The 27,695-nt window shown below is 43.1% G+C and overlaps 1 protein-coding gene across 1 annotated transcript in view; it reads left to right on the top strand.

Annotated features, from left to right (window-relative positions):
* CERS3 (ceramide synthase 3) overlaps positions 1 to 27,695 on the top strand; it is a 192,092-nt gene that overhangs the window by 97,143 nt on the left and 67,254 nt on the right. The window contains exon 3 of the mRNA XM_089655531.1: positions 26,561 to 26,679. Coding sequence (XP_089511657.1) covers positions 26,561 to 26,679 — 119 coding nt within the window. The remainder of the gene's footprint in view (positions 1 to 26,560; positions 26,680 to 27,695) is intronic.

The raw sequence follows: 27,695 nt of genomic DNA, 5'->3' as shown, positions 1-27,695 counted from the left end.
TCTACACCGCTTCATAAAAGGCATTCACAGGAGAACTGTGTTCTCTGAGAATTCCGGAGAACTGAGCAGAGATCATGTACCGTTGGTTTATAAACGGACACCTATGTAACTACTTCAAATTCATGTGAAAGCCCAAGTGTTTCTAGATTGGTTTGCTCTAGAAGTCTCAGTATGTTGAAGTGGTTGTAAACCCTTACACATACCCAGTGAAGTGACTGGCCTCAGGTGATACACAGAGGGGAAACAAGTCCCCCTACATACGTTGTACCTGTCTATCTACAGCTGCCTCTCCCTGACATCCATTCAAAGTGCAGAATTTATACAGCTTGTCTGAGCTTCCAGCACACAGGAACGGAGCTGAGGCTGTCAATCACAGGCTGCCTGCTGAAGCTCCCTCCCCGTCACCTTTTTTTCTCTTGGTGTCAGGCAAACTTGTCAGAAGTGATTTATGCAGCTAGCAGAGGAAGGAGGCAGCAGAAAGAAAGGACTCTTAGTACTCTGGATTGAGACGAGTGCACACTATATAGAGGGATATACTCTGCTCATATTTTATACTTGAGGTTTACAACAACTTTAGAGTCAGTTATTTGTAACTATTTATAAGTATGGGCTTTTTAAAGTAATATTCAGTAAAGAGATGCATTTAATACTTTTACGTTTTTGCACGTACGGGGGTAAAATAAGTATTGAACACATCACCATTTTTCAAGGTAAATATATTTCTAAGGGTGCTATTGACATGAAATTTTCACCACATGTCGATAACTACCCATGCAATCCATACAGACAAATAAACCAAAACAAATTTGTAAATTGTTATGTGTAATAAAATGGAATAACACAGGTCATAAGTATTGAACACACAAAGAAAGGGAAGTGCAAAAAAGGCATGAAAAGCCAAGATGCCATCTGAAATCTATCAGTACTTAGAATGCAATCCTGCCCCTTGTCAATGCCAATTAATATCAGCTGGTGCAGTCTCAACTGATGGCCTATAAAAAGGTCTCATTACCAAGAAACATCTCATGATGGGTTAAAATAGAGAGGTCTCTCAAAACCTTTGGAAGCTTATTGATGCAAAGCATACTGATGGCATTGGTTTCAGAATAATTTCTAAACTTCTGAATTTTCAAGTGAGTACTGTTGGGGCCATAATCCGGAAGTGAAAACATAATTTCACTATAAAACGGCCACGACCAGGTGCTCCTCTGAAGATTTGTGACAGAGGAGTGAAAAGAATTATTAGAAGAGTTGTCCAAGAGCCAAGGGCCACTTGTGGAGAGCTTCAGAAAGGTCTGGAAATACTGGGAGAATATTGTCTGGTCAGATGAGACCAAAATCAAACTCTTTGCTTACCATAATACACACCATGTTTAGAGGTCAAATGGTACTGCACACCACCTCAAAACACACCATCCCAACAGTGAAGCGGTACTGGCAAACTTCATATCATTGAAGGAAGGATGAATGGAAAAATGTACTAAGACATTCTTGATAAAAATCTGCTGCCATCTACCAGGATGATGAAGATGAAACGAGGGTGGACATTTCAGCAAGACAATGATCCCAAACACAAAGCCAAGGAAACTCTCCTTTGGTTTCAAAGAAAGAAACTAAAGCTGCTAGAATGGCCCAGCCAGTCACCTGACTTGAACTCAATAGAAAATCTATGGAAAGAACTAAAGATCAGAGTTCATAGGAGACACCCAAGGAACCTTCAAAATTTGACGACTGTGTGGAAGAATAGGCCAAAATCACACCTGAGCAATGCATGCGGCTAGTTTCTCCATACAGGAGGTGTCTTGAAGCTGTCATTACCAACTAAGGTTTTTGTACAAAGTATTAAATACATTTCAGTTAGCGTGTTTTTGAATTTTTCCCATGTCATTCAATTTTATTACATAATAACTTAATTTCTGAACTTATTTGTTTTGGCTTCTTTGTATGTCTGTATGGATTGCATGGGTTGTTACCAACGTGGTGAAAATTTCATCTCAATAGCACCTTTAGAAATATATTTGCTAAGAAAAATGATGTGTTTCTAATTTTCTTAGGGACACTTTAATGATTGGCATAGTGCAACTGGACTGGCGTAACGCCATAATGGTGCCTATATTTAAAAAGGGATCAAAATTCTTTCGGTGGTATTTGAGCACCTCTGCGGTTTTTATTTTATGCGCTATAAACAAAAAAAGACCGGCAATTTTGAAAAAAAAAAAACAATATTTTTGATTTTTGCTATAAAACATATCAAGTAAAAAAATGTAAAAAAATCTAATTTCTTCATAAATTTAGGCCAAAATGTATTCTTCTACATGTCTTTCCTAAAAAAGAAAAAAAAAACCCATTACATGTAAACTAATTGGTTTACGTGAAAGTTATAGTGTCTACAAATGGCGGTATATATTGGAATTTTTTTTTTATACGAGTAATGGTGGCAATCAGCAACTTATTGCGAACTTCGAAGGGCATTCTGACACTGGGGGGGGAACTGACTAACTGCCACTGACATACCCAGTGACACCAATACAGTGATCAGTGCTAATAAAAAGCACTGACACTGTACTAATGGCACGGGGCAGGAAGGGGTTAACATCTGGGGCGATCAAAGGGTTAACTGTGTGCTGTTTTACTAAGTGTGCTGTGTGTGTTTTACAATGTAAGCATGCTGCTTTGTATGCTGGTGTTGACAGGAGAGAGATCTGTGTTGTTTACATACAGGCCTTTCCCCTGTCAGTGTTCCTCAGCGATCTCTGGGTGCCGGCGGGGACCCGGAGATCGACAGCTGTAGCCAACAATGGCAGCGCGCCCCCTACCTGGAATTGCAAAATCACGTATATATACGTGATTTTTCGCAGCCCTGCCACCCTGTAGTAGTAGTTCTGCTATAGGGTGGCAGGGAAGCAGTTAATGCGGTTATATTAGCCATTAAGCTGCCAGAGCCATCTTTGTGTTTTTTGCACACATTTAAAAAATCATTTTAGTCCTGAAGATTACACAACCCTCCCAAACATTGTATATTTCCTGAAAGTGGACACCTTAGAGAATAAAATAATGGTAGTTCCAATTTTTTTTATGAAGCACAATATTACTGCAAAGGTCTAGGAAACACAATTTTTCAGTATAAAATACACTAAAGTTAATGTTAGGGAACACAAACGCAATAAATTAACCAATTTTTTTGTATAATATAAAAGATGAGGTTGTACCAAGCATATAGATACCAAACATGTCGAGCCTTGAATTTGTGTGCGCCTGTGAAATGGCGACAAACTTCATTACCCTACATTTTCTATAGGCGATGCTTTAAAAGCCCCTATAGGTCATCAGTTTAGCATGAAGGAGGAGGTCTGGTGTTTATAATTATTGCTCTCACTCAGGCATGTGTAGTGATATGTAACGTGTATCGCAACCGACGTTTTCATGCGTAGGCGCCCCGACACGTGTGCTTATATGGGGGTGCTTGGGTGTAACTTTCATTTTTTTATCATTTTAAACATTTTTTTTTTACTTAACCCCCCTGGTGGTATTCCTGAGTGTAGCTCGGGGTAAAGTTTCAGTACCACAAGCGGTAACCCCGAGCTACACTCGGTCTTACCATGCAGCGCTGCTCCGCGATCCCTCAATCACTTACCTTGTCCTCCGCTCCCGCGATGTCCCCCCTGCAGTGTCCCGGGCCATGTAATCCGGTAGATGCCGGCATCTGTCATCTGGGTTCCGTCCCCTGCGAGCGTCAGGATGTACGGGGAAGGAACGGCGGGAAATTTGAAAATGACAAAAAGTGACATTCACTAAAATCACATAGTATAACATTCCTGTATCAAACCATTTCACATACATTTTGTCCCGAGTGCTTTGTCCGGCGCCCTGCCTGCATTTTTACTGTTCTTTCTGCCTGGAAACTGAGAAACGTCCATGGCGTCCAAAGAGCGCCCCTTTAGGTCAAAAGTGGTTTTAGACCGGCTAGAGAACAGCGATAGTAAATCAGAACCACTTGCAGAATTGAGTGATAATGATTCGTGGGGGAAATTCCTCATCAGACACTGAAAACGATTCTGCGACTTTGCTCAGTGATGTGCGAACTTGGCGCTCTATTTCAAATTTTAGTGTTTTTGGTTTGATTATATTATTGAATTAAATGTATTATTATTTTTTATGATTATTAAATTATAATTTACGATTTCGTGTTTCAAGTTTTATCCTACGCGGGATGTTTACTAGGCTCTTGTTTGGACAGATTTCAGTGAGTTATTCCTAAAAATTACAGACCTACAATAAAAAAAAACATATTTCCATGCAAAAAAATGTACCGCTTTGAGCACAGAAATATGGACATAATCAGAAGCTAGGGAGGTTAAAAAGTCCCCTGTGTGATGATTTGTGTTGACAGGTTCTCTTTAATGAGAAATCCAGGCTCTAAAAGAGCCTACATGTCTCCTCTGTGCTCTACTGAATGGAATGGAGTGCAGCATAGTGGCCAGGAAAACGAACATGGGGACCCAGAAGTGAAGTCAAACGCATTGCTTTCTGGGTCAACAAGGAGGGGAGGAGAGCGGACATATCTACTCTGCTCCTTCTCCTCCACCTGCCAGCACCCAAAATGCTGGTCTCGGGCCCGCAGATGGTCAATCGGGATTCATTGCGAAGGCATGGGTTTGGGGGGGCGGGGGTTGAAGGTGGTGGGCACCATTCTTGCGGTGTGTTGAAGCGATTGGGTGGCAGTGCAGCCGGCTGAATGCTTCCATCTGACAGCCATAAGGCTGCTTGTCACATTTACACACCATGTGTAACCCCCCCCGGCTGTCAGGTTGAAAGTGAAAGGATTAAGACATCATGTGTTTTTAATGCAGCTATTGTGCATACCCAAAACTGAATTATCTGCCTTTGTTCGCATGAGTTCATCAATTTTCTTAGGAAATTTGACATATTACCTCCTAACCGCCTTAGGGTTACATGCGATTGTGGGGTGGCCCTATAGACCTGCATTAGTTGTGTTTTGGGGCAGCGACACCTGCTGACTCATTTGCCGCAGCTGAGAAGCACAGCATTGCAGCTGCAGCCTATGTATAGCCATAGGTGACTGCAAGTTAATGTTCATGTAGAGGGTCTAGGAGCAGTAAAACTGAAGCTGCCCCCCCTCCTGGCCACATGTGTGAGCAAAGCCCTGGGGGGCATTCAGATGGGGCACATTTGTGGAGAGAAAACTTGCTGGGAGGAGAAGAGGGCAGAGAGAGAACTTATCAGTATTCTGCTGCACCTTCACTGACCACTCACAGGCTGTAGGGGACCAGACTGTATCATTCATCTGTCATAAAGTCCATTATGTCCAACAACGCCACCATCAAACCCGCCCCGCAGGCCAGAGTACTTGGTGTCATTCTGGACTCCAACCTATCCTTCCAGCCCCAAGTCCAATCTTTAACAAACTCATGCAGACTCCACCTCCGCAACATGCAGACTCCACCTCCGCAACATCGCCAAAATCCGCACGTTCCTAACCCCAGAAACCACCAAGCAGCTCATCCACTCCCTCATCATATCATGACTCGACTACTGCAACTCCCTCCTCACTGGCCTGCCTCGCCACTGGCTATCCCCGCTTCAGTCCATCCTGAATATGGCTGCCAGACTCATTCACCTTTCCAACCGCTCCATCTCCGCCACCCCCCTCTGCCAATCCCTCCACTGGCTTCCGATTGCGCAACGGATCAAATTCAAAATCCTAACCCCGACGTACAAAGCTGTCCACCATACTGCCCCGAACTACATCACCGACCTAATATCCAAGTACCACCCAGCACGCACACTCCGCTCCTCACAAGACCTCCTTCTCTCTAGTTCCCTGGTCTCCTCCCATGCCCGCCACCAGGACTTCTCCAGGGTGTCACCCATCCTCTGGAACTCCCTGGCCCAACCCATCAGATTATCACCTACTCTCCTCTTCTTTAGGCGCTCCCTGAAAACCCATCTCTTCAGGGAAACCTACCCCACCCCCTGCTAACTTGCCGACCTCCTCCACTCTTCCTACCACCCCATCCCCCACAGCTATCTCCTCCTGTGCCACCATCCCCTCCCTCCTAGATTGTAAGCTCCAAAGAGAAGGGCCCTCGATCCCCTCATGTTTTGCATTGTATTGTATTGTTATTGTTCTGTCCCCCTTTGTAATGTACAGCGCTGAGCTATTGGCGCTTTATAAATACTGTATAATAATAATGAAGTGAGGTCAACAACCTGGCTGTAGTGTCTGGATAGGCAAGGTGAACCTGCAGACTGGCTGGACAAAATGACGTATCCATTGAGAGGTAGAACTCCTGCATACAGTTTGTATTTCTACAGAGTAGAGTAGCTGTCTGGCTGGAGTCCAGCTTTTACATAACATGCAAATCCACTTTAAAATGCCTTTTTTAGTGTACAGGTTCCCATTTTACAGAAAGTTAAATAAACAGTTGCTACAATTTTCATATATAGAATGTTTGATTGCTGACTGATTTGCCTGTGCAAACGCACATAGTACATATTGTACAGACATGCAAAACCTTTGTTTCCTGGCACAATGCAGAATGTAATCAGAAGCCCCGGGATCTGGTATGTGGCACAAATTAAAACTGAAGCCTTCACATATTTCCAGTAAGTAGTAGCTGTGATTTCAGCTGTGCCCTCTGTGGAATATAATCCACCCTGAAGAAACACTCCAGATGCCACTGAGAATAGTTGAAGGACTCTTCCAATGTGCTTCTTAGTTAAACTAATATGGGAAACCTAGATGTCCAGGAGCCGTGTTCTTGTGTCAACTGTGAATACCACTGCCACATGCCATTCTGTTTGGCATCCTGTTCTGGCCAGCATACTAACAGCAGGGCATGCATATGTATTAAAAAGGAATTATCACTTTTTTTAGGGCTTGTTCACACCTGTGGCAGCCCCGTGGCCTATCGTCTATCATCCACGTGTGTGGTGCACATGGGCCCTGAGGAACAGGGGGCCCACTGTGCCCTGAAACACAGTGCCAACATGGAAGAGCTGCCTTGTGCTTCAAATCCCCCCTCTAATCTTTTGTGCCTTTCCCCTGCAGCACCGATCCTCTGTGGCTCCCCTGCAGCTGCCGGCTTCTCTTCCCTCCGGCTTTGAGTGCTGCAAGGGAGCCACTGGGGAATTTAGCAAAATAGAACAGAAGGTACTACTACCCATCCAATCCTCATCCCAGGAACTAGGCAGGTGCGTGATCCACAGTTGCTTATCCGTTCCAGAATTAAATGAAATCGGTCCACGCTACCGCCATTGCGCTAAAATCTTTGTTTTATTAAATCGACCACAGTAAAAACATCACCGATACAAACTAACGCGTTTCGGCTTATCAAGCCTTAGTCATAACACATACCCATAATCCACTGGGGAATTTATCAAAATAGAATAGAAGGTGCTACTACCCATCCAATTCTCATCCCAGGAACTAGGCAGGTGCGTGATCCACAGTTGCTTATCCGTTCCAGAATTAAATGAAATCGGTCCACGCTACCGCCATTGCGCTAAAATCTTTGTTTTATTAAATCGACCACAGTAAAAACATCACCGATACAAAGCTAACGCGTTTCGGCTTATCAAGCCTTAGTCGTAACACATACCCATAATCCACTGGGGAATTTATCAAAATAGAATAGAAGGTGCTACTACCCATCCAATTCTCATCCCAGGAACTAGGCAGGTGCATGATCCACAGTTGCTTATCCGTTCCAGAATTAAATGAAATCGGTCCACGCTACCGCCATTGCGCTAAAATCTTTGTTTTATTAAATCGACCACAGTAAAAACATCACCGATACAAAGGCTAACGCGTTTCGGCTTATCAAGCCTTAGTCGTAACCCATACCCATAATCCACTGGGGAATTTATCAAAATAGAATAGAAGGTGCTACTACCCATCCAATGCTCATCCCAGGAACTAGGCAGGTGCGTGATCCACAGTTGCTTATCCGTTCCAGAATTAAATGAAATCGGTCCACGCTACCGCCATTGCGCTAAAATCTTCGTTTTATTAAATCGACCACAGTAAAAACATCACCGATACAAAGGCTAACGCGTTTTGGCTTATCAAGCCTTAGTCGTAACCCATACCCATAATCCACTGGGGAATTTATCAAAATAGAATAGAAGGTGCTACTACCCATCCAATGCTTATCCCAGGAACTAGGCAGGTGCATGATCCACAGTAAAAACATCACCGATACAAAGGCTAACGCGTTTCGGCTTATCAAGCCTTAGTCGTAACCCATACCCATAATCCACTGGGGAATTTATCAAAATAGAATAGAAGGTGCTACTACCCATCCAATGCTTATCCCAGGAACTAGGCAGGTGCATGATCCACAGTAAAAACATCACCGATACAAAGGCTAACGCGTTTCGGCTTATCAAGCCTTAGTCGTAACCCATACCCATAATCCACTGGGGAATTTATCAAAATAGAATAGAAGGTGCTACTACCCATCCAATGCTCATCCCAGGAACTAGGCAGGTGCGTGATCCACAGTTGCTTATCCGTTCCAGAATTAAATGAAATCGGTCCACGCTACTGCCATTGCTCTAAAATCTTTGTTTTATTAAATCGATCACAGTAAAAACATCGCAGGTACAAAGGCTAAAGCGTTTCGGCTTACCAAGCCTTAGTCATAACCCATACCCGTAAACCACTGGGGAATTTAGCCCTAGATCCCTCCTTACTGCTCTACCCCCGCACACTAAATTACTCTTCTACTTGGCACGCCCAAAAGTGCCCCAGGTTTTTCACAATCCTAGCAAAACCCCTGACACAATGAAAGCCATGCCCACTCTTCACTGTGGCTCTTCACTAACCACACAACATTTTTTTTTTTATAGAGCAACGGGGCCCAACTTATGATCTTCTACACAGGTCCACTGATTTAAAATAACAGAAAAACTCAGAGCTTAGGTATATCCAAAAAGAAACAAAGAACACAGCGCCTCTAAGTGTATACTGTGATAATATTTAATAAGAAGGTAAGTAGCAACTCACATCTCAGATATTAAAAACAAGCTCATATGGAGGTGATGTACAACGTCTGTAGCCAGATGTAAGGTGACTTATTCAGAGAGGAGATAATCTTGGTCCGCCAGCAGATGGTGCTTTGTCAGGTAAAGCATAGGTGGTGAAGCCTGGCTGAGTCTCCAAGATGTCCGGGGTTGTTCACGTTGGGAGTCTGACGTCATCAATGTGCGACGCGTTTCTGAGCATTTGCGGGACCAACGTCAGCCGGCGCGCTCTTTCATCTTTTCATCTACTGCAGAGTTAGCTTCGCTCCATCACAGCTTGCCCTTAGTGCCTACTGTCCACTTTGGAGCTCATTACGTGGACTGCTGAACCATGTGCCTGTCATTCTCATACAGACTATCTATCTATATATTATATATATATATATATATATATATATATATATATATATATATATATATATATGACACCTATATAGCTGCTACCACCAACAGAGCTTGTGATACTAAGCAAAAAGAGTATATGTATGAAAAATAGTGCAGCGCAATGTAAAAATTGTACCAATATTACATAAAATGATATACAATCCACATGTTCTTATATGTTTTGAAAACCAATTGCCATAATAGTTATAAGGAATAATAAACAGGGTCTGAAAATTATTACTACACTAAAAAAGTCCCCAAGAACCTAAAAGAAGCTAAATTTTCCAATGTGTAATGAGAAGAAATCCAGCAGGAATGTAAGTCTTCTAGCGATCACATCATGCTGCACTACCAGTGCTCTAGTGGATTCCAGTCCACCCATGGGAAGAAGCAAGAAAAATCAGCTGCTTACCAGATAACCATGGCCATCTCTATCTCCGTAAATGGTCAAACAGCACTTACAGGGTTAATGAGGCCAACCCTCAGCCAATGGATCACCACTGCTTCAGACAACCAGCCAGGTGACACTCAGAGCCAAAGGCAGGAAGTGCTTCCATAGTGTGAAACCGCACTTAAAAGTTTGTTTATACATAAAATCTACACACTTACAAAGTCCAATGGACAAAAAGGCTTTGCAGTATATGTATGTATGTGTATATATATATATATATATATATATATATATATATATATATATATATATTACATTTGCACAGTGTTCCTATTGGCTGCTTCAAATCTATCACGCTCATCCTGTCCTATGTGTGGTGCTTGATGACTTCACTCTTGAAAGCCCCAACTGATGCGTTCCATCATAGATGGTGTCGTCAGGGGCTACCTAAATACTCGTTGAAACAAACACCATCGCCATCTTGAATGTTGGCAACATGCCCACACTAGAATTACAATTCACACTAAAAAGAGATTGGATCTTTTCAGAAGTGGCTTCCAAGCAATCAGGAGGCCATACTGTGCCTAATGAATGAGGCTTTTTTGACAACTGAATTGGCATTTTACTTTATATGTATAGACTGCGCCACAACTGTGAAGCAAGCACTGGGATCATCGTTGCAGCATGGTCCCATTTGCTTTATTGCGTCACATTTTTGTAGTGGTGTTGCCTTCTGAATGTGATGGGGGTATAATTTTTGCCGTGGCTGTGAAGTGTAAAGCCCAGAGTGACTGCATGATCTTTCTTTTTTAGGTGGATGGTAAAACCATGGCTCAACAGCTAGTTATTACTGCTGCCCGGGTGACCAAGGCTTTTTGTTATTCTGATCCTTATGGGACAAAACACACGTAGAAATTTACTTCTCTTCTTAGGTGGCCTGTAACAGCGAATGGGCCCAACTGAGTTTACATGTAAGAGCCCCAGCTGTGGTTCCTGGCAGTTAGCTTTTGGAAACTGCTGGCTCCGCAGCTAATCATGGCTGCTCTCAGACTGTTGCTTGTGCAGTAATCACCTGTGATTGGCCATGGATGCAGCTCAGCTATGGAGTTGCCTCCTTCAGCTAATCACCGGGAATCCATAGTGGGGTTCTGGCATTTAACCGAATGGGGAAAGAACAAAGAGAGGGCGCCCAGGCCTAGTGCATTACCATAAAAAATGTTTAATAAAAAATAAAGTATGTATTGTACTCACAAACGACAATATAGTCAAGGCACATCATAAAAGAACAGCTGGGTCAACACCGCGCTGAGTAACAGTCCGCAATAGGGAGTTTAGACATCCAAAAGGCTGACGCGTTTCGAGGACTTGCCTCTTCCTCAGAGCCACCTACTTTATTTTTTATTAAACATTTTTTATGGTAATGCACTAGGCCTGTGCGCCCTCTCTTTGTTCTTTCCCCATTCAGTATATTTGGATTCCCCCGGTCCATTTGAGGGCAGCAAGGTGTGCATGTTCCAGGACATTCTTAATGTGGTTGTAGCCTGCATCGAGTCCATCCCCAAGCGCAGGAGCAATTTGTGTTTGCTGGTTCTCTGGCATTTAACCACCTTACCCCCTTCATAACCATTTTTTGCCATTTAGCACTGCGCTGCTTTAACTGGTAATTGTGCGATCATGCAACACTCTACATAAATGAAATCTGTATACTGTTTTCACACAAATAGAGATTTCTTTTGGTGGTATTTGATCACAACTGGGGTTTTTTTTCTTTTTTTCTTGCGATACAATATTTGAACATATTTGTAAAATAAAAAACATTTTTAACTTTCTGCTATAAAACTTATCAAATAAAAATTTTTTTTAAATATCAAAATCTCTTTATAAATTTAGGCCACTTGTTTTTGGTAAAAATAAATGTGTAAATGTGTATATTGGTTGGTTTGCGTGAAAGTTATAGCGTCTACAAACTAAGGTATAAATATATTGGATTTTTATTTTATACTTCTATTGGTGGTGATCAGCGACTTATATTGTGACTGTGATAGTGCGGCAGACAATAAGACACTAACTGACGCTGCTGGGAACTTGCTGACTGCCACTGACATCACCAATGACACTAATACAGTGATCAGTGATCATACTATACGCTGTCACTGTACTAATGACACTGGCTGGGAAGGGGTTAATATCTAGGGGCAATCGATGGTTTAAATGTGTGCTAACAGTGTGTATTATGTGCTGCTTTTACTAACCGATCTTTGTTTCTTATTCCTGCTTTGCAGAAATAATAAACAAAGAGATTGTTCTCTCTGTACAGAGCTCTGCGTTGATTATCAACACAGTGCTCTGGGCTGTAATTGGATACAGCCAATCAGCAGGTCCCGGCCATGAATCATTGGCTGGGACTTTGGTGTCAGACTTCTGTGTACAATCACAGTGGGGGTGCGTGCCCTAAACCCAGAAGCAGGCAGCGGCGTATCAGTATGTCTCTTTTCCTGTATGGGTCACCTGTCTGCAGTGCGTTGCGTGCGGGCCGCTTGCAGGTGGATAAATGCTTTCAGGCCCATTCGCAGGTGTGATGTCGTAGAGGACACTGGTGCAGGCCACCTGAAACCACCGCTAGCTTTAATAGCAAGTACCTGTTTCTGATTCCCAGCACTTGCCAGAGGCCAGCCCCAGCCAAGAGGAATGCAGAAAACGTGAGAAGTGTCAGCTTGAGGCCTGCTTCATACCTGTGCCTGTTGTGAATGATGCATTTTTCTGGTGTGTTTTGCATTTTTCTTTTTCTTTTTTTTTTTATTATTCGTTCTGTCTTTTTGTTTTCCCCAATAGAAAAATATTGAGTGCGACTTTACAATCTGGCACTCAAAGTCGCATCAAAGTCGCATCAAAGTAGTGCACTAACCCTTTCAAAGCTGCAGCGACTTTGAAAATGTTCCTGCACTACTTTGATGCGACTTGAGCGCCAGATTGTAAAGTCGCCCTCAATACTTTTCTATTGCAGGATGTATATTGCGAGTGCAGATTTAAACATAAAAGCAGCTAGCATATAAAGGCAAACCTCTGTACCTCCTATAGACCATAAATAATAAATATGCAGCGCTAAAATAATGACATAAAGTACATACTAGTACAGCAATGGGCAAACTACGGCCCGCGGGCCATATACGGCCCGGCGGACCTTTTAATCCGGCCCGTGGACCGTGATAAAAAAAAAAAAACAGCCAGGGCAGGCAAACATTGGCTGTCAGGATGTGTGTAGGCGGGGCAGCGTGACAAACGTGAGGGGAGCTAGGCTCCTCTCACAGTCCGCCCTGAAGACCGGAACGGCGCGGGAACATGGCGAGAGGAACGCGCAGAGCAAAGGTAAGTAAATTGACACAGGGGGGACTTGGCTTACTACTTGGGGGGGGAATAGTACTATGGGGGATGAAATACTATATGAGGGATGAATTAATATGGGGGATGAATTAATATGGGGAATGAATTACTATATGGGGGATGAATTACTATGGGGGATGAATTACTATGGGGGATGAATCACTATAGGGGGGATGAATTACTATAGGGGGGATGAATTACTATAGGGGGGATGAATTACTATGGGGGAATGAATTACTATGGGGGATTAATTACTATGCTTTCTATGGGGGAATATTACTATACTTACTATGGATGGCATGGTAGTGGCTGGGCCGGCCAGCAGCTAGTGGGGGGCATAAAAGTTTTGTAAAATAACTCTTTTTATGCTTTTCTACCTTAAATTAATCTAAACATTTAATGTTACAAATTTTAATTTAATTTATATTAATTCACACATACACATCATTCATCTACTCTTGGTCCGGCCCCCGGGTCCAATATATGAACCCATTGCGGCCCTCAAGTCAAAATGTTTGCCCACCCCTGGCCTAGTACCATTAAATGACTAAATAAAATATAGTGGGCGCTGCTGAGGCGCATAAGTGATAAAATGAAAATTACGTCTTGTTATGACATAATGTGTCAATAAACATATACATAGGTGCAGTGGTGTATTTAGGTTTTGTGCTGCCCTAGGCAACACAAAAATTGGCACTCGCTCTTATGCCATCCTTTCCACAGACAGACAGCGCCACATTTCATTTGACAGCACCACCTGATTGGGCGGCTCGTTCAAACCTGGCAGTTCCGCCTTTTCCGCCGCAGAGCGTGCTGTCTGTCTGTGGGAAGGATGACATAAGAGCCTTATAAGGTGGAACTACATCTGGACCTGGAGTATCCCCCTGGAGCTGTTTTGGAGGTTATGTAAGCGGAGTGTGTGAGCATCATCATTCCTATGAGTCCATATTGAGTCTGATGACCCCGCAGCCCTAGACCAGACCCAGATGACCTATTAAGGATGACTTTTTTGCGCATTCACTATGCGCTTCTGGTAAGTGTATAGTCTCATTGGCTCACCGCTTCTGAAGATACCAGCACGGAGCATCTTAATTTTTGGACTGTTATTTCCGTTGAACCGTATTCACTTTGGTCAGCTATGTATATGTTTATTGACACATTGTTGCGTCATAATAGGACGTAATTTTCACTTATGCGCCTCAGCAGCGCCCACTATATTTTATTTAGTCTTTTAATAGTACTAGTATGTACTTTTATGTCATTATTTTAGCGCTGTATATTTATTATTTAATACTTTTCTATTGGCCAAAAAATGTGAAACAAATCAAAAAGGCACCAAAAAACATCAGTTGAGGCTCCATCGAAGTCTATCGAACCAAAAATCCAATCTGCTGCGGGAAATAAAAAAAAAAGTCCCCGACCCTTTCCAAAAACGCAGCGGCTAAAAATGCAGAAATTGTAGAAATTTGTTAAAAAATTTTCAGTTTAAGAACGTTCGTTTTATTTTAATCGTTAGTCGGGTCAGTTGGCTGTTCATTTTCAGCCGCAGTGACGAGAAAATGCAAAGGAGCAGGATGGAAAATTTTTCTCAAATGAACAAGTTTTGAAAAGCGAGTGTGGTTTACATTCAGGAAATGACATTCATTCCAAAATCGAATGTTGAAAGCAAATTCAATATTGAAGGATATAAATAATAGGTATACAATTATAGCCAACTCCCAAGGTTCACTAATCACATGGAGAACTGTAGGAATGGTGGTGTGATTTTTGAGATGGCATATTGGTTGGATTCCTCATTAACAAAATAGAACTGGCAACAGTTTCCTGTGTTTCCTGAGCCCGCCGTCAGGATCAGAAGTTTTTCAAACATCTGTCATATGTATCATTGTGCTGGAGACGAGAGTTCCACGTGCAGGAAACATGGAGGCTGACTTTGCATTCTGCAAATGCTAGTTTCCTGGCTTTTATGTTAACCCGCTGACCTCCGTCCTGTCCTTTTTTCGAGTCACAAAACGAGTATGCGGATTCTGACTACATACTCACGAAGTTCTGAAGCCAGTGGCTTAGCTTAGTAGCCAGCTGTCCATACTTTTATCTTCCCTTCACTGTTCAGCCATTGAGCACGAAGGGCGGGGTGCCCCGAGCACGAAGGGCGGGGTGCCCCGAGCACGAAGGGCGGGGTGCCCCGAGCACGAAGGGCGGGAGCCTCGAACTACAAAGAGCGAAGCTGAGCATGCTCCAAGTTATGTCTTTGAGCTTCCAGAGCACGTGCCCCCTGTACTGAAAGAAAACATGTGCTGCTTTAACTTTTTGAAAATGCTAGCTGCCTGGCTTGCCTGCTGGTACAATAACCTGAAAGCTGAACTCCCAAGCAGATGTAAAACAGACATATGTAATCCATATTTATTAGGCCTTTTGTCACTAAACAATCGGTATACAAAGCTTTTTCCAATAACGTGTTTGCTTTATCCACTTCAATGCCGGCCACTTTCACCCCCTTTCTGCCCAGGCAAATTTTCAGATTTCAGCGCCATCGCACTTTGAATGACAATCGCGCGGTCATGCAACCCTGTACCCAAACTACATTTTTAGCATTTTGTGAGACAGATGGAGCTTTCTTTTAGTGGTATTTAAAGTGTTACTAAACCCAGGACCCTGCATTCACTATATCTGGTCTCTCCAGGCCCTGCATTCACTATATCTGGTCTCCCCGGACCCTGCATTCACTATATCTGGTCTCCCCGTGCCCAACATTCACTATACCTGGTCTCCCCGGATCCTGCATTCGCTATATCCGGTCTCCCCGGACCCTGCATTCGCTATATCCGGTCTCCCTGGGCCCTGCATTCGCTATATCCGGTCTCCCCGGACCCTGCATTCGCTATATCTGGTCTCCCCGGACCCTGCATTCACTATATCTGGTCTCCCCAGACCCTGCATTCGCTATATCCGGTCTCCCCGGACCCTGCATTCACTATATCCGGTCTCCCCGGATCCTGCATTCACTATATCTGGTCTCCCTGGATCCTGCATTCGCTATATCCGGTCTCCCCGGACCCTGCATTCGCTATATCCGGTCTCCCTGGGCCCTGCATTCGCTATATCTGGTCTCCACGGACCCTGCATTCACTATATCTGGTCTCCCCGGATCCTGCATTCACTATATCTGGTCTCCCCGGATCCTGCATTCGCTATATCCGGTCTCCCCGGACCCTGCATTCGCTATATCCGGTCTCCCCGGGCCCTGCATTCGCTATATCTGGTCTCCACGGACCCTGCATTCACTATATCTGGTCTCCCCGGACCCTGCATTCGCTATATCCGGTCTCCCTGGGCCCTGCATTCACTATATCCGGTCTCCCCGGACCCTGCATTCGCTATATCCGGTCTCCCTGGACCCTGCATTCGCTATATCCGGTCTCCCTGGGCCCTGCATTCACTATATCCGGTCTCCCCTGGACCCTGAATTCATTATATCTGTCTCCCCCCCGGACCCTGAATTCATTATATCTGGTCTCCCCCCGGACCCTGAATTCATTATATCTGGTCTTCCCGGATCCTGCATTCACTATATCTGGTCTCCCAACAGTACAAATGCAATTATTTATATAAATAGCAAAATACCTTTTGTATTATACATGGTGATCATATCCCCCCCCTTATGTATTATACATGGTGATCATATCCCCCCCTTATGTATTATACATGGAGATCATATCCCCCCTTATGTATTATACATGGAGATCATATCCCCCCCTTATGTATTATACATGGAGATCATATCCCCCCTTATGTATTATACATGGAGATCATATCCCCCTTATGTATTATACATGGAGATCATATCCCCCCCCTTATGTATTATACATGGAGATCATATCCCCCTTATGTATTATACATGGCAATCATATCCCCCCCTTATGTATTATACATGGAGATCATATCCCCCTTATGTATTATACATGGCGATCATATCCCCCCCCCCTTATGTATTATACATGGAGATCATATCCCGCTTATGTATTATACATGGAGATCATATCCCCCTTATGTATTATACATGGAGATCATATCCCCCCCTTATGTATTATACATGGAGATCATATCCCCCTTATGTACTATACATGGCGATCATATCCCCCCCCCCTTATGTATTATACATGGAGATCATATCCCGCTTATGTATTATACATGGAGATCATATCCCCCTTATGTATTATACATGGAGATCATATCCCCCCCTTATGTATTATACATGGAGATCATATCCCCCCCCTTATGTATTATACATGGAGATCATATCCCCCTTATGTATTATACATGGAGATCATATCCCCCCCCTTATGTATTATACATGGAGATCATATCCCCCCTTATGTATTATACATGGAGATCATATCTCCCCTTATGTATTATACATGGAGATCATATCCCCCCTTATGTATTATACATGGTGATCATATCCCCCTTATGTATTATACATGGTGATCATATCCCCCTTATGTATTATACATGGAGATCATATCCCCCCCTTATGTATTATACATGGAGATCATATCTCCCCTTATGTATTATACATGGAGATCATATCCCCCCTTATGTATTATACATGGCGATCATATCCCCCCCCTTATGTATTATACATGGAGATCATATCCCCCCTTATGTATTATACATGGAGATCATATCCCCCTTATGTATTATACATGGAGATCATATCCCCCCCTTATGTATTATACATGGAGATCATATCCCCCCCTTATGTATTATACATGGAGATCATATCCCCCCCTTATGTATTATACATGGAGATCATATCCCCCCTTATGTATTATACATGGCGATCATATCCCCCCCTTATGTATTATACATGGAGATCATATCCCCCCTTATGTATTATACATGGAGATCATATCCCCCTTGTGTATTATACATGGAGATCATATCCCCCTTATGTATTATACATGGAGATCATATCCCCCTTATGTATTATACAGTTGTGACCAAAATTATTCAACCCCCAATGCTGTAAAGGGGTTTAGGGACTATAGTGTACATTTGGAATTGTATTCAGAATCAAATCCTACAAGGACGTTGTAACTACCCAAATGCAACTAAAATGACATCAATTGTTTATGTAATACAGTAGTAAATGGTTCTTATGTGGTTTCTTCATTGCCACAATTATTCAACCCCTTAAAGACTACCACTCTGAAGAACAGAGGTTCATACAGGTGCTTTCCATCAGGTATTGAAAACACCTGTGGATGTCACCGAGCAGCAATCAAGCATAATAAGCACCAATTAGGCAGCTTTAAAATGACTGTGATACTCAGCTCCTTCTAGACATTTACTGGTGTGGTTACAAACATGGTGAAGGCAAGAGAATGGTCCAGGAAGACAAGAGAAGAGGTGATTTCTCTTCACAGGAAGGGCAATGGCTATAAGAAGATTGCAAAGATGTTAAACATACCAAGAGACACCTTAGGAAGCATCATTCGCAAATTCAAGGCAAAGGGCACTGTTGAAACGCTACCTGGTCGTGGCAGAAAGAAGATGCTGACTTCGACTGCTGTGCGCTACCTGAAGCGTAGAGTGGAGAGAAGTCCCCGTGTGACTGCTGAGGAACTGAGAAAAGATTTGTCAGATGTGGGTACAGAAGTTTCAGCCCAGACAATAAGACGCACACTGCGTAATGAAGGCCTCCGTGCCAGAACTCCCAGGCGTACCCCCTTGCTGTCTCCAAAGAATAAGAAGAGTCGACTGCAGTATGCCAAAAGCCATGTGGACAAACCACAAAAGTTGTGGGATAGTGTTCTGTGGACTGATGAAACAAAATTAGAACTGTTTGGGCCCATGGATCAACGCTATGTTTGGAGGAGGAAGAACAAGGCCTATGATGAAAAGAACACCTTGCCTACTGTGAAGCATGGTGGAGGGTCAATCATGCTTTGGGGCTGTTTTGCTTCTGCAGGTACAGGGAAGCTTCAGCGTGTGCAAGGTACCATGAATTCTCTTCAGTACCAGGAGATATTGGATGGAAACGTGATGCAGTCCGTCACACACCTGAGGCTTGGGAGACGTTGGACCTTTCAACAGGACAATGATCCCAAGCATACCTCCAAGTCCACTAGAGCATGGTTGCAGAGGAAAGGCTGGAACATTTTGGAGTGGCCATCGCAGTCACCAGACTTAAATCCGATTGAGAACCTCTGGTGGGACTTAAAGAAAGCAGTTGCAGTGCGCAAGCCTAAGAATGTGACTGAACTGGAGGCCTTTGCCCATGAAGAATGGGCGAAGATACCCGTAGATCGCTGCAAGACACTTGTGTCAAGCTATGCTTCACGTTTAAAAGCTGTTATAACTGTAAAAGGATGCTGTACTAAGTACTAAGATTGAATGTCACTTGGGGGTTGAATAAAACTGATAATGCTGTGAGCACAGAAAAGACATTTGTGGTTATTTCATTATAACTGTTATGTTATATTTGTCTGACCTACAAGTGCCTCTTTAATGTAAATGTAAGCAAGATGACTGAATGATCAAAAGCAATGTCAAACTGGCCAAAACACTCAATTTCAGTGGGGGTTGAATAATTTTGGTCACAACTGTACATGGCGATCATATCCCCCCCCTTATGTATTATACATGGTGATCATATCCCCCCCCCCCCATACGTATTATACATGGAGATCATAGCCCCCCTTATGTATTATACATGGAGATCATATCCCCCTTATGTATTATACATGGAGATCATATCCCCCCTTATGTATTATACATGGAGATCATATCCCCCTTATGTATTATACATGGAGATCATATCCCCCCTTATGTATTATACATGGTGATCATATCCCCCCTTATGTATTATACATGGAGATCATATCCCCCCTTATGTATTATACATGGAGATCATATCCCCCCTTATGTATTATACATGGTGATCATATCCCCCCTTATGTATTATACATGGTGATCATATCCCCCCTTATGTATTATACATGGAGATCATATCCCCCCCCCCCTTATGTATTATACATGGAGATCATATCCCCCTTATGTATTATACATGGCGATCATATCCCCCCCTTATGTATTATACATGGAGATTATATCCCCCTTATGTATTATACATGGAGATCATATCCCCCCCCCCCCCTTATGTATTATACATGGAGATCATATCCCCCTTACGTATTATACATTGAGATCATATCCCCCTTATGTATTATACATGGAGATCATATCCCCTCTTATGTATTATACATGGTGATGATATCCCCCCCTTATGTATTATACATGGTGATCATATCCCCCTTATGTATTATACATGGTGATCATATCCCCCTTATGTATTATACATGGAGATCATATCCCCCCCTTATGCATTATACATGGAGATCATATCCCCCTTATGTATTATACATGGTGATCATATCCCCCCCTTATGTATTATACATGGAGATCATATCCCCCCTTATGTATTATACATGGAGATCATATCCCCCCTTATGTATTATACATGGAGATCATATCCCCCTTATGTATTATACATGGAGATCATATGCCCCCTTATGTATTATACATGGAGATCATATCCCCCTTATGTATTATACATGGAGATCATATCCCCCCTTATGTATTATACATGGAGATCATATCCCCCCTTATGTATTATACATGGAGATCATATCCCCCTTATGTATTATACATGGAGATCATATCCCCCCTTATGTATTATACATGGAGATCATATCCCCCCTTATGTATTATACATGGAGATCATATCCCCCTTATGTATTATACATGGAGATCATATCCCCCCCTTATGTATTATACATGGAGATCATATCCCCCCCTTATGTATTATACATGGAGATCATATCCCCCTTATGTATTATACATGGAGATCATATCCCCCCCTTATGTATTATACATGGGGATCATATCCCCCTTATGTATTATACATGGAGATCATATCCCCCCCTTATGTATTATACATGGAGATCATATCCCCCTTATGTATTATACATGGAGATCATATCCCCCCCTTATGTATTATACATGGAGATCATATCCCCCCCTTATGTATTATACATGGAGATCATATCCCCCCCTTATGTATTATACATGGAGATCATATCCCCCCCTTATGTATTATACATGGAGATCATATCCCCCCTTATGTATTATACATGGTGATCATATCCCCCCCCTTATGTATTATACATGGTGATCATATCCCCCCTTATGTATTATACATGGAGATCATATCCCCCTTATGTATTATACATGGAGATCATATCCCCCCTTATGTATTATACATGGAGATCATATCCCCCCCTTATGTATTATACATGGAGATCATATCCCCCTTATGTATTATACATGGAGATCATATCCCCCTTATGTATTATACATGGAGATCATATCCCCCCTTATGTATTATACATGGTGATCATATCCCCCCCTTATGTATTATACGTGGAGATCATATCCCCCCTTATGTATTATACATGGAGATCATATCCCCCTTATGTATTATACATGGAGATCATATCCCCCCTTATGTATTATACATGGAGATCATATCCCCCCTTATGTATTATACATGGAGATCATATCCCCCCCTTATGTATTATACATGGAGATCATATCCCTCCTTATGTATTATACATGGAGATCATATCCCCCCTTATGTATTATACATGGAGATCATATCCCCCTTATGTATTATACATGGAGATCATATCCCCCCTTATGTATTATACATGGTGATCATATCCCCCCCTTATGTATTATACATGGAGATCATATCCCCCCTTATGTATTATACATGAAGATCATATCCCCCTTATGTATTATACATGGAGATCATATCCCCCCTTATGTATTATACATGGAGATCATATCCCCCCTTATGTATTATACATGGAGATCATATCCCCCCTTATGTATTATACATGGTGATCATATCCCCCTTATGTATTATACATGGTGATCATATCCCCCCTTATTCTCCTCTTCTCAAGAGAGAATACATTCAGTTCCTCTTAACTTTCCTCATAGCTGAGCTCCTCCATGCCTCTTATCAGTTTGGTTGCTCTTCTCTGTACTTTCTCCAGTTCCCCAATGTTCTTTTTGTGAATTGGTGCCCAAAACTGAACTGCATATTCCAGATGAGGTCTTACTAATGATTTGTACCGGGGGAAATTATCTCTCTCTCTGGAGTCTATACCTCTTTTAATACAAGAGAGGATTTTGCTCGCTTTAGAACCCGCAGCTTGGCATTGCTGCCATTATTAAGCTTGTGATCTACCAGAACCCCTAGTTCCTTCTCCACCATTGACCCCCCAGTTGTACCCCCCCCCCCAATATGTATGATGCATGCATATTCTTAGCCCCCAAGTGCAGAACCTTACATTTATCAACATTAAACCTCATTTGCCCCATAGTCCCCCAATTACACAGAGCATTGAGGTCGGCTTGTAAGTTGGAGACATCCTGTAAGGACGTTATTCCCCGGCACAGCTTGGTGTCATCTGCAAAGTCCCCAGAAAAGTGATAGAGGGGAAATCTTCCAATGGGAACACTAGTTCTGGTGACCTAGGGGTCCCCAAGGAATTCCCTCAGTTTTCAGGGATTTCCTCTCACTTCTAGTTTAGCTATGGGACAGGAAGTGAAAAGAAATTTCCATAATGGGACACAGATGATGAAAAACCGGGGTTCAAACCATCCAAAAAAAGTTTTGCGTATAGTTCTACTTTAAATAAAATGTAACTGTCGTACGTTCTGCGTCTCATTCTGTGTTCTCTTTAGCAGTCAGACGGTTCCACACATTCTGCCTTGCGGGAGTGACTTAAATACAAGAATATGACACATCCTCATGTGCTTCCCTTACTCATACCATAGAAATGTATTGGTTGATGCTGAAACCCTTCTCTCCTAAATGTTTTCCTTCGGCAAGGAGCAGTGATCAAAGGGCAGTAGCAACCAATCAACAGTCAGCGTGGTTTTTGATTGGTTGTTGCACTTATAATGGCTCATAATTGTGTTGTTATATACATGTGTACATGTTCTAATCATGTGAGTGAGCTTGCCCTGATTTCATCTTCTTCTGTCTCTGCTCACTGACACTGCCGGCTATCAGATTCCCATTGTCAACAAACACAATGACACAATGACACCGGCTGTCCCCAGACATAATACTGGATCAGCTATTTAAAGGTGCTGCTTTTGTTGACTTGCATAGGAATTTGGATTCTGTATTGAATTCTTATGTCAATGTTTTCTTTCTGCAAAGCTCACGCAGCATCAAATGTCAGGCTTACATTGGAGACATTGGAGAGTGTATTTTGGATGTTGCCTTTTTCTAAAGCCTAGTACACACGATCAGAAATTCCTACAAAAGGAATACCACTTTCAAAGCGATCGTTGGCACACAATTTTTGTCTGAAATTATTGGAAGGGACAAGCATGAATCATTTTCTTGTACGATTTTCAATTAATCCGTACAGTTTTCGTCTGAAAATACAATACATTACATCACTTCTGAATTTTTATTCTGTCATACAAGAATTTTTGTAACATTTGTAACCTCCATTTTTTTTTATATGAAACTAGCATGCATAAAAAAAAGAAAACAAAAAAAAAAACGGACGATCATTCGTCTGATATTTTCATCATGTGTACGAGGTTTATGTCTGGAAGTATCACATTACCTATGTACTAGATAGATTTATTTATTTCAGGTACCTAACCCCTTGGCGCCGGCGCCTCACGGCCCTTTAAGGGTTCCAGAAGCCGGGGGGTGGGGTGTTTTAGGGTCATGTGACCGCCGTGATTCGCTGTCACGCTGGTCACATGATCGGGAAAGGTGCAGATTGAAAGGGGAGCCTCTTCCGTGAGTACCGAACGTATTTGCTGGGAGCACGCAGGGCTTTTAATAGAATGCAAATGTGCGGCCGCTCGGCATCTGGGCTGCACATTTGCATTTGGCCGCGCCAAGAGGTTAAATAGTGTCATCAATTTACGCAGCACTTTACATATATATTGTACATTCACATCAGTCCCTAACCCTCAAGGGGCGTACAATCTAAGGTCCCTAACTTACATTCATACATACACATACTAGGGCCAATTTAGACAGGATCCAGTTAACCTCCTAGCATGTCTTTGGAGTGTGGAAGGAAAGTGGAGTACCCGGAGGAAACCCATGTAGGCACAGGGAGAACATGCAAACTCCAGGCAGGTGGTGCCATGGTTGGGATTTGAACCGACGACCCGAGTACTGCCAGGCGCAAGTGTTCACCATTTAGCCACTGTGCTGGCCCATATGGATGTAAAGTCACAAAAACATCATATCATTTATTAGAGTTATTTACACCTATCAGCCATAACATTATGTCCAACCCAGCAAAATATTATGACCACCCACCTAATATGGAGTAGGCCCCCTTTTGCCACCAAAGCAGCCCTGACCTGTCAATGCATGGAGGTCATTAAACCTGTCCGTAGCAGATCTTTTACATCCTAGAAGTTGCAAGGTGGGGCCTCCTTGGATCGGACTTCCCATTGTGCATCCTGGTGCCATGTCTTCCAAGTGACGCACACATATTCAGCCATCTACATGATGTAAGTAAAAATGGTTCGTCAGACCAGGCCACCTTCTTCCATTGCCCCCGTGGTCCAGTTCTGATGCTCACGTGCCCATTGTAGGCACTTTTAGATGTAGACACAGGTCAGCATGGACACGAATTCCGCAAGAATTTTCTTTCTAGAATGTTTTAAAAGAATTTTTGTTCGAATTTTGCACTATTAGTGGGTCACAGAAATGGCCGTTTTTTGTGTGACCATCGAATTTGAGTGATCGGGCATGTTGGAAATTTTTTGAAAAACGAATTTCGAATCAACAATGGGAGAATCATGCAAGAAATATAAAGCTGTGACCTGGAAAGAAAAGAAAATTGTTGGCCGCGAAAATTCTTTTCTGTAGCAACATGAGGAGAAATTGAAGGCTTGGTTGGTTGAATTTCAAAATCAATGGTGGCACCATCGCATTACAAAACACACAAAATTTCTGATTTTCTAAAGACAATCCGTTCGGAATTCGACCCGCATTACTAAAACTGGAGCACTCAGATTCGGGTGCACCTGTGGCCAATCAGCTGCTAATTGGCAATAAATCCTGGAAGCTGATTGGTTTCTATGCAGTACTGCACCAAAGTCTGCATTCTCCAGTTTAATGCAGGCCATAGACAGCTCGAAAACCGGCCGTTTTTTCGTCCGATAATCAAAACATTGATCGTTCGTTAAACCGACGTGACCACCAATTATTACGAAAATCGTCCAACCAAGTCATAAAAATCATGACCTATAACAGGTCACGGCTCATGCGCATATTTTTTTCGTAAAAACGATCGTACGATTTGACCATCGTTGACTCGAAAATCGGTCGTTTTCCAGAAATTTTCCAACATGACCGTTAATCCAAAAGTGGAGAAACCGCAAAAAACGGCTGATGAATTAACCCACTAACAGTGCGCAAATCGGCCGATTAATCATTCGGACAAAAAATCGGCCGATTTTCGAATAGTCTATGGCTGGCATTAGGCTAGGTTCACACTTTTCTCTTGTGCGCGGGGGTGCCATTCCTTTCTAATGGTAACCCCGCACATCCCATCCTGCTGCGATCGCAGTTGTGGGAACAGCATGAAAGACCGTGCGGTTTCTGTGCGGATGCGTTTTAGAAAAGGTGCATGCGCCTTTTCCTTTTGTGAAACGCAGGCACAGCAGCCCATTCTAATCTATGGGCAACAATTTTTGCAGCACTTTACTTACTGTACATCCACATTAGTCCTTAACCTCAATAAACCTGCAGTCTACGGTCCCTATCGCATACTAGGGCCCGTTTTGACAGGAGCCAGTTAACCTACCTGCATATCTTTGGAATGTGAGAGGATACCTTCACAAGCGAGGACCCCAGTGCTGCCAGGCAGAGGGACCAACCACTAATCCACTGTGCTGCCACTATCTTACAGTGTCACATTGGGATACAGTTTCTGATTCCTATAGGGCCCCTTTCATACGAACAGCAAGGAGACAATAATTAATTTCAGATATTCGTATATTCCTGGCTATACTGCTTAGTCCTTGCAATGACAGGGTGTCCCTAACATACTCAACGACTGATTGGGTCACAAGCCAATTCCTCTGGCAGTATGGCTGTGGGCAGTGGGAGGAAAATGAAGTATTAGGAATAAATCCACGCAAACAACTGGAACACATAACAAATGCCAGGCAGATAGTGTCAGTATATGTGCCATGTAAGTAACTGTAGCTTTACTTTTGTAGGCGGACGTATATGGCTTGGCGAAGAAGATCAACCGCTCACCACTGCAAGTGGAGCGATGGTTCAGGAGGAGACGGAATCAAGACCGGCCTGCCGTGATGAAGAAATTTCAGGAGTCCTGGTAAGGAAAAGGTACCCGGGGCTCTGATTGCTCAATCAGCCCTGTCCTTGGTACAGCATAATGAGATTCTCTATCAAAAAGGGTGCTGGAAGGAGCACTGTGATCACACTAAGGCCTAATTTACACTTGCTTCGACTTTAAGCTCCTTCAACATGCTTTTTTGATGTGTTTTTGAAGCTTTAGTGGAGCTCGCAAATGCCCTGTGTGTGTTGATTTTCTATTTGTTTGAAAGAGGCCCATTAAAACCCCAGCTCAGCAGTAACCCTGTTCAGCAGCTTCCCAGCTCATCGGTACCCTCTTTCGGCAGCTTTCCCAGCTCACTGGTAGCCTCATTCAACAGACTCCCAGCTCATTGGTACCCTCGTTCAGTTAATTTCCAGCTCATTAGTACCCCTGTTCAGCAGATTCCCAGCTCATTGGTACCCGCGTTCAGCAGATTCCCAGCTCATTGGTACCCGCGTTCAGCAGATTCCCAGCTCATTGGTACCCGCGTTCAGCAGATTCCCAGCTCATTGGTACCCGCGTTCAGCAGATTCCCAGCTCATTGGTACCCGCGTTCAGCAGATTCCCAGCTCATTGGTACCCGCGTTCAGCAGATTCCCAGCTCATTGGTACCCGCGTTCAGCAGATTCCCAGCTCATTTGTACCCGCGTTCAGCAGATTCCCAGCTCATTGGTACCCTTGTTCAACAGATTACCAGCTCATTGGTATCCATGTTCAGCAGATCCCCAGCTCATTGGTACCCTTGTTCAGCAGATTCCCAGCTCATTGGTACCCTTGTTCAGCAGGTTCCCAGCTCATTGGTACCCGCGTTCAGCAGATTCCAAGCTTATTGGTACTCGCGTTCAGCAGATTCCAAGCTCATTGGTACTCGCGTTCAGCAGATTCCAAGCTCATTGGTACTCGCGTTCAGCAGATTCCAAGCTCATTGGTACTCGCGTTCAGCAGATTCCAAGCTCATTGGTACTCGCGTTCAGCAGATTCCAAGCTCATTGGTACTCGCGTTCAGCAGATTC

This window comes from Staurois parvus, unplaced genomic scaffold (assembly GCF_062004578.1).
Source record: "Staurois parvus isolate SC_StPar_1 unplaced genomic scaffold, SC_StPar_1.0 ptg000845l, whole genome shotgun sequence".
Taxonomy (NCBI): Eukaryota; Metazoa; Chordata; class Amphibia; order Anura; family Ranidae; genus Staurois; species Staurois parvus.
Note: the sequence above shows the minus strand (reverse complement) of the source record. Positions and strands in the feature narration are given on the sequence as shown.